General features: G+C 53.8%; 2 protein-coding genes across 2 annotated transcripts; one reads left to right on the top strand and one right to left on the bottom strand.

The window, feature by feature from the left end:
* Nucleotides 1–1,694: 1,694 nt before the first annotated feature.
* Aspvir_005062 (nicotinate-nucleotide diphosphorylase (carboxylating)) lies at nucleotides 1,695–2,774 on the top strand (the record flags this gene model as incomplete). The annotated part of the gene is made up of 3 exons (XM_043268281.1): nucleotides 1,695–1,850; nucleotides 1,910–1,965; nucleotides 2,033–2,774. 3 exons carry the CDS (start codon nucleotides 1,695–1,697, stop codon nucleotides 2,772–2,774), a joined length of 954 nt encoding a protein of 317 aa, XP_043124216.1.
* Nucleotides 2,775–3,327: 553 nt separating this feature from the next.
* Nucleotides 3,328–8,305, bottom strand: Aspvir_005061 (putative anucleate primary sterigmata (ApsB); the record flags this gene model as incomplete). Its single annotated transcript, XM_043268280.1, has 2 exons — nucleotides 3,328–6,117; nucleotides 6,182–8,305. 2 exons carry the CDS (start codon nucleotides 8,303–8,305, stop codon nucleotides 3,328–3,330), a joined length of 4,914 nt encoding a protein of 1,637 aa, XP_043124215.1.
* Nucleotides 8,306–8,669: the final 364 nt, after the last annotated feature.

Genomic DNA, 8,669 nt, shown 5'->3' with positions numbered 1-8,669 from the left:
CAGAAATACCAGTGGAATTCAGAATTTCAGTAAAATGTATTGCGCATACCTTGCAGTAATTAACGGTATGGAAAACGAATGTCTCCTGTATTACAGTACTGTAGCGTAATGATACCATGTCTGTACGGAGATACCGCGTACTCTGTACTGCACCGTGGACGGAAAGAGGATTGCCGTGTAATTCTCTGGGTAAGATTGGCGGACCCGGAACGGAGACATTCAACTTCCCTTAACCTTGGCATTTCTACTGCTCAATTTGGAAGGATTATTAACGATCTTCGGGAGGCGCATCCTAGGTTAATGCTGGAATCAGATGTCTTCTGCTTGGCGTATGGTTCATCCAGTCATCGACATCCCAGAGTAAAAGCTGGATGCGCATAACAGATACCATTATGACCTAGTACTTACTCCGCCGACGGACATATCTACAAAGTACACATGCAAGCCCTTTGATGTGTTCGGCATTACCACATCAGCCATCACCAGCTGTCCATGACATAATACGGAGTTATCAATCTGGAGATCTGGTCAGCAACCGATCATATGTCCTAAGTCCGACAGGTCAGCATATCTGGAGCCTGGACCGATAAGGTTGGTTTTCAGGGCGCAAGGAGGCTGTGTAGGCCTGCCGAACTACGAGGACTCGAGGTTGTTGATGCCTCTATGAGCTAGCATGATTGATGAAGTCATCTAGACCAGCATTGACTTTGAATTTGGTTGCGCTTGGCAGCTTGCACTCTTACCCCACACATTGTTTCACAACTGATAGTCTATCTATCAGATCAACCAGCGGATGAGGCTGTGGTTATACGATACTCTGTAGTGCTCGCGAATACGAGATAGTGCGGCCAACATGCTGAGCCTGACAGTATGTCCCAGGCTCCTAGCCTCACAGGCAAAACTCGCTCTCGTAGCGAATACGAATTTATAAGCAAGGCATGAGACGATTTGAGGTCAAAATCTGGACAACAACAACTGAATCTTGTTGCCTAAAGCAGCGGATCAACCCCTGAGTCTCTGTAAGCGCGGTTAAGTAACTACATCAATCAGGAGTTGAGTCGTGGCTGTGTTCTTGGGCGGCCTGATTCCTTGACTCCAGAGTGCCTTTAAGTTTCTCGTCGTATTCGTCTTCGGCCTTGGTCGTCCTGGTTGACTTGTTTGCTTTCACAATGTTTACACTTGACAGACTCGTTGACCTGACGATACATACGTTGTTCTGTTTCTTTGCCAAAGTGATTACAATCCAACTTGTATCGAGTCTGATGTGTCAATATTACCTAATTAGTCCAAATGAACATCACCCGAAATCCCGTCTTGTCTTGTTGTAAAGTGCTGTTGCATTTGTAAGTCATGTGATGTTATGTCCATAGCAGAGATGGCTCCGATCCCAACCGACCCACGTGACGCGCCCCGGATGTTGCCGATGCATGCCCCGCGTGGGGTTGATCGATAGCAACACACTTCTATGCTGGATAAACATCTTCTGGGGACGCATTTCTCTTGCATACTCGTGCAGAATTCAGTCGAGTAGCAGCTCTCTTTCTCGGGCCGCCCACCTGTCTGTATCCGTGCCAATTGCGCTGCAGGGTCCTGTACCACCGGACAGCCATCTTGACCCGCTTATCGGACAGAGTTCAGTGACCAGAAAAAGACGACCTGCGATTCAACCGCACTTTTGTACAGCGATATTCAAGATGGCATCGGTCTACGGAGATCTTCGGCATTTGCTACCGAGCAGCTACAAGCGGCACATCACCGCTTGGTTGGAGGAGGATTGCCCCAGCTTCGACTATGGAGGGTTTGTCGTCGGTGAGTCAGAGGGCGAGGCAAGATTACTGGGGAAGAGCAAGGTACGCAGCCTGGAAAGCAATCTGATAGTAGGAAATGTCTGTATGCTAAGTCATACCAGGGTGTCGTTGCAGGTGTACCCTTTTTCGACGAGGTCTTTTCCCAATTGGGCTGCACGTATGCCTATCGACAAAGCCCCCGAATACAGAATAGAACAGAACAGGCTGATGGTTGATGCTCGCAGAGTCGAATGGCACGTCAAGGAAGGCGAATCCATCGACCCAATCAAACACTGCGCCACCGTCCGCGGCCCCATCCGCCAGATCCTCCTCGGCGAGCGCGTCGCCCTCAACATCCTCGCCCGCTGCTCCGGCATCGCAACCAAGAGTTCCGCCCTCGTGGCCGCCCTGCGCGCCCACGGCTGGCAGGGCACTCTCGCCGGTACCCGCAAGACCACGCCCGGCTTCCGCGTCGTCGAGAAATACGGCCTCCTCGTCGGCGGCGCCGACCCCCACCGGCACGACCTGAGCTCCATGACCATGCTCAAGGATAACCACGTCTGGGCCTGCGCCAACAACCGCTCCGCCGCGGATGCTGGCTCCGCCGCGGATGCTGGCTCCGCCGACCCCCAGTCCATCGCGGCCGCTATCCCCCGCGCCGTCCAGGCGGCCAAGGCGGCGGGCGGGTTCTCGACCAAAGTCGAGGTCGAATGCCGCAGTCTCGAGGAGGCGAACGCGGCGATTGGCGCCGGCGCCGATGTCATCATGCTCGACAACTTCACCCCGGAGGGCGTCCGTGACGCGGCCCGCCAGCTCAAGCAGGAGTGGGCCGGCAAGCAAAAGGCGTTCCTCGTCGAGGTCAGCGGCGGGCTGACCGAGTCCAACGCCGCGGCCTATGCCTGTCCCGATGTGGACATCCTCTCCACCAGCTCCATCCACCAGGGGACCCCCATCGTGGACTTTTCTCTCAAGGTGTCGCTGCGGTAGATGGGTTTTGTGTATTTGGTTTGTTTATCTTTCTGTACATGGCATTGGCGAACAGCCACGGGAGTTCTCGGCTTGTATCATTCACCATGACACTGTGAGCATAATCTCCGTAAAGGGCGGAGTAGACCCAAGAACCGACTTGTAATGGGTAACTCATTCCAAATGTCGCGGCTTGCTTGTTCGCGACACAAGATGTCATCGCACCTTTCGAGGTGTCCGTCTACAGTCTATCCATAAGGCCACACACAAGCCAGTAGAAGATGCGGCGGCATCCGATATTGACCTCAATCGACTGTCGTCGAATTTGTGAACAATTACTCCTCAACTATGCACAGCCCGGATTCATCAATCCCAAGAAATCAACAAGAACCAAGGGGTATATAGTACATCGCGTCCAGTATAAAAGCATGACATGACATAATGTTCCACCGAATGACATCCTTGAGCGCACAAATAACAAAGTAGCCGCTAGAGATGCACAAAAAATCATATGTTAAGGAGAATACGAACATGGAAAAGTGACGATGCCAAGGGGCAGGAATGTGCGTCGAGCTTAGACTTCAATGTCCACACATATCCCCTCTCCTTCGCTCGAGCTCAGCTCCTCATCCCTATGACGGCCATATTCACCGTCGTTGCTCGGATCGGAATGTTCTGATTTGCGGACTCGACCGTGATCGTAGTCGCCGTCGGTCGAGGTCTCTGCCGACAGGCCTCGCCGCATGCGCTGTCTCTCTAGCTGAGCACGGAGCCGTTGGTTCTCCGCATCCCGCTCCTCGAGCCGCTTGCGAGCTCCGCTGCGATCAAGCAAACGCGCCTCCCGCTCCGCCTTCAATCGCTTCTCCAGTTCCCTCAAGCGATGGATCCATCTCTCGTTGCTTACCGGGTCGCCCGACGCATGCCGTGAGCGCGAACTGGCGACGATGGCACCCGCGTCGTCAGCTGGCGCGTTCGATGATGGCTGAGGGATGCCTGTTGTCGAACCCCGGTGCGGATTCCTGGAAAGGTGGGGCGTCGCTGACTTTTCGATCACGGAACGGTGGCGGGTCAAGGCCGAGGACTCTGCGTCTGCGCCGGACTCCGTGTTCAATGTTCGACTCGGTGAGCGTGGGATGCCTTGTCCCATACCGGCGGCAACAGCTGCTGCGGATGTTGGGCCGCGACTGCGCGAGTGAGACTGAAGCAGATTCAGCTCCGCCTTTAGCAGCCGGTTCTCTCCACGTAGCTTGGCGATCTCGGGCGACATCCCGGACTGGCCTCTGCTATGCTGCTGAGCCCGCAAATTCATCACCGACTCCTCCAAGCGGTCGAGCTTCTTAATGCGTAGTCCCAAGGTATGCTCCAGAGTCTGATACTGCTTGGTCAGATCGCGCTCGACGCCCTTGATGCGGCTCTTAAATCCCGCTATCACATTCTCCAGTGTCTTGACCGCGAGCAAGAGGTTGCGGCTGAATCCTGGCCAGAATAATATATTGCCAATCACCTCTTGGCTGGGTAGGTTTCCGTTGATGAGACTGTTCGAATGCGCCCAGTCCGGCCCACACATTGCGGACAGCCGCTTCCACATTGTCAGTAGCATGGAGTTTCGCTCGTTCAGCTGCTCTCTGAACTGCTGTTCGAGCGCGGTAAATCGCTTGCGGTCCTGGCTCCGGGCGTTTTCCAACTCCGTAATGCGTGAATTGTTCTGAGTGATAGTGCGAGATGCCTGGTGATGAGATTTGAGGGCCTGTTCAAACGACTGCTTGTCTGCCCGACGGGCCTGTCGTTCACGTTCGAGGAGCTCAGCCAGCTTGCGAGACTCGAGTCCGTGACTTTCAAGAAGAGCATCGCGGTTCCGCAAGAGAGACTCCTTCTCGTCGAGTTTTGACCGGACGCTCTCAAGCTCCAAGGCTGTCGACTCAAGTTCCTTTTGTAACTTCATGATGTTAGAAATCAGGCTGGAACGGCTGCCAGTGAGATCGCCCAGTGTTTCCCTCAGGTTATTCTCCAAGTCCATGAGTCGCTCTCTCCAGGTGGCCGTTTCGATCTCTTGCGCAGACAGGCTCTTCTTCAGCCTGCGGGCCTCCTCCCTGGCTGCAGAAGCCTCCCGGTTAAGTTCGTTGATGATGCGTTGAACCTCCTGTTTCTCCTTGGTTCCTACGACTTCGCGTTGATGTCGTTCTTCGGCCATGCGAGCTTCCAGCTCCTTTACCTTGTCCCTTTCGCTCTGCAGGCTCATCTGGCATGTCTTAAGTTCAGACTCCAGGTCCCCAATCCTAATCTTATCACCATCTTGCTCTTCTCGCAGGAACGCAATCTCGTTCTGGCTCGATTCGATTTGGACAGTAAGTCGCTGCACCTTCGTATTCGCTTCATAAAGACTCTTCTCCAATGCCTCCATCTCTCGGTTACAGTCCTGGAGCTCTCTTTGAACTGTTTCATATCGCTGCAGGTTTGTTTGCGCGTCTTCCTCGAGCCGTATGATACCTTCACTGGCGGAGCGCATCTCAGCTTGCAATGCCCGGAGGTTCTCGTCCTGATTCCGGAGCTCCTCCTCCAGACGCTCACATTCATCTGTCTTCCGTCTGAGATCCTCCTCGAGGCCTTCTATATCTTCATTATACTGGGCGTCCATAATTTGCATGTTGACGATGCAGTCATTCATTTTTCGTTCAGCTTCGTCACGTTCTTGGTGTAACGCGTTGAACATCTCATCAGCCCCGTCTACGTCTGCCTGATATTGCTTGTCGAGGGCATCGTATTCCGCGATGCGTTCTTCTAACTCGGCCCTGATAGTTTGGTTCTCCAGTTTCAGCGCGGATACTTGATCACGCAGTTGGCCAATCCGCAGTTCCAGGTCCTCGCGTTCTGCATCGTCGCTTCGAGATGGTCCTGTCCCGTCACTGGCCCGCGAAGAGGATCTCCCCTGGGCCCGAGAAGCAGAGCGATCGAAGATGCTATCTCCAGCGATAGATCGAACACCGTCGCGACGCTGACCAAGTTTCAGCTCCTCGATCTCTTGGTACAGGCGCTCTTTCTCCTTGTTACGAGATGTGAGCATGGACGTCTGGGCGCTAACTTCTCTCCTCAGTTCCGCATTCTCCTGTCTGAGGAGTCGTAGCTCTTCCACGAGTGTATCGCTGGACGAACTAGCAAGGGTCGGCATGCGGGGTACATCTCTGTCAGAGGCTGTCGTATACGAGATCATGGATCCCACGCGGTCTCGCTGCCCTGCTCTCGGAAGGGCGATCACGTAGTTCAATTCGTTCCGAAGCGCCTGTACTTCATCCTTAATTCGCTTGTTTTCCTCCTCCGCCTGTTCCCGCGCGGCAGTTTCTGCGTCAAGCATATCCTTCCACATATCCTGCAGCATCGATATGTCAGTACCAAGCAACGGGGTGTACGCTACAGGACATTGACTTTATTACCCTTTCTTCCCTTGCCCCAGCCTCTGAACCGATCGGCCTGTCACTCAATGCTTTGACCATCTGGGCGAGTCTCCTTTTTTCGCTTTCCCGAGCCATACTCTCCGACCGGAGCCTCTCGATTTCAAGTTCGTAAGCCTCCTGTCTCTCCCGCAGATACAGAATCTCTTCGTCCTGTGCGGCATCCCGGGAATCCTCGTCGGAGCCGTCGGGATCGTGGTTAGCCATGGACTCTTTGTCCGATTGTTGGTCCTTGAGCTGCTTTTCCAAGTCGCGGATCTTCCTTTTCAAATTCTGATTGTCTTTCTGCAACTTGAGCTTGTCCGACTTCAGCTCGACATTCTCAGAGATCATCTCCTTGATCCCTTCCTCCGAACGCCTGTTCAGTGCTTCGTTGAGGAAGTGGATGCGCATCTTCAAATCAAAGTTCTCCTTCGACAGACGGTCAATCGTGCTGCTTTGCTCTTTGAGCGTCATGGTTCGACCGCTCCTCGCGAAACCCGGAGTTGGGAGACCAGCACGCTTCTCAGGGGACGATGAACGGCCAGCAAAGTCTTCCCGAAACTGTCTGACAAATGCGCTTGGTACTTGCACGTCCTTGACACGTTCTGCAATGGCGGTGTCGGTTGGAAAAATGTTGTCTCGAGGCCTCGCCTTTGGTGTCATTGGCCCTTGATCATCCCCTAACGCGGGCGATTGGTGTTCCTGGTGAGACTGCGGCTGCGACTGCTGCTGAGATGAGCCGGGCCGCGACTGTGATGTGCCTTCTTCCTCAGTCAGCGTCTGCAGGCCACCCTCGGCAACTGCGGAGGGATTCCTCCTCTCCATGACATTCTCGTCACTCAGGCCAGAAATGCCGGAAGCCATGCTACCTAAGCTAATAGATCTCGTTAGGTTGTTGCGTTGGTCACCTTGAGCAGGATGAGAGTTGCCTGGGGCCGCGCCACCGGACTGAAGGGCGTAGTCCGCGCCCAGCGTCGCATCGCTATTGGTAGTCTCGGTGTTGTTACTGGCGACGGACGAATATGAGAGGCGATGCGATGACTGGCGACTGGTCAAGTATCGTGGCCTGCTGCCCCTTCGACTGCTTGTGCGGGAGGCTGCTTCTGCATCCTGGCCACTCTCGTTCTGAAAAAGTCTCGGCCGTTCCAACGATGAGCTCCGAAAACTTGTCTGTATACTTAGATTAGCCGCCTGCATGGAGCGATTCAGATCTGATGTCGTAGAGCGGTCAGCCTCTTCTTGGCCAACCCTGTTGATTGATTGCGAACCCTCCGAGAAAGTAGATTGTATTCTGGTCGACGATCGCGCCGCTGCTTCCGCTGCAGGCGATGAAGGTATCGCCTCCATGGCCGTATCCTCTCCATGTTGTTGCGACACGGTAGTGGGCGTAGCATCCAGGCCCATGGTAGAGTCGTCGTGAGGACCCAAACTCGGCGTCTGCGGAACCGGCACCCCCTCGCCAGTGGATGTCAAGTCGTGGCTCGTATTGTCCGCTGTCATGAAGGAGGACTGGTTGGTCTCCGATGCGGCCGGCTCATGCGTATTTGCACTGGGATCTTCGATCAAAAGAGTATCGCCGATACCCGCGGCCCTGTTCGGAGTAGCGACCTCGATTGTCGAAGGTTCGGGTAAGAAACTCGACTCCATGTCCATCAATTTCCTCCGCATCTCTTTCTCTTCCAAGAAGGTCTGGTTCTCAGCGCGCTCATGGTCCCCGTCATCGCTGGAAAGGAACAAACTACTGTCATCGTGATCGGGCAAGGGAGGGAGGTGAGATATATTCGAATCGTCCTGGTCCGAAGGATCGATCGTGGAGGTGGGATCGTCGTCTCGGCCTAAATCGAGTGTGGTCTCATCTTGCGTATGGTAAATATCGCTTTCTGTATCGTGAGCTTCGTCCATTGTTGTATTGCTGCCGAGGGGAGGGTCTCCCCGTGTGGTGTCCTGCACCATCAAATCAAAAGGGTTGCAGAATTCCTCCACCGACGCGAACACCTCGTCGTCTGTATCAAAGGCGCCAGGTATTGAGACGCACGACGGAAGGAGATCTGATTGCGCGCAGTGAGTGATTTGGAAGATCGGAGACGGAGAGGATGGCGGCGAAAGGTCGGAATTGGTCGACATGGTGACAGTCGTATTATTATTATTGTTATTATTATTATTATGATTTAGTCCAACTAGTCTAGTCGGTTTTAGACTGACGTTGGCGGCTTGGATCCAGCGTCTGGGCACACAGCGACACAAGTCTATTCCCTGCTCCACATTCACCTGAAGAAATCAGTTGGATTCGATCGAAGCTAGACAGGTAGATAGATATTTTGATTCATGAATTCAAGCCTCATGGCCAGTTTATGGCGTCGGGGCTTTGCTTAGCTTACCTCGTCGGTGGGATGAATTCTTCGACAACACCAGCAAAACAATGGATTGTTACCTCTCTGTTGGGCACAAAATCATGTTCTTGACAGCTGCACTGGATCCATGCAATGGC

The sequence above is a fragment of the Aspergillus viridinutans genome (assembly GCF_018404265.1).
Source record: "Aspergillus viridinutans IFM 47045 DNA, scaffold_3, whole genome shotgun sequence".
In the NCBI taxonomy this organism is placed as follows: domain Eukaryota; kingdom Fungi; phylum Ascomycota; class Eurotiomycetes; order Eurotiales; family Aspergillaceae; genus Aspergillus; species Aspergillus viridinutans.
This window is presented reverse-complemented; position numbering and strand designations above follow the sequence as displayed.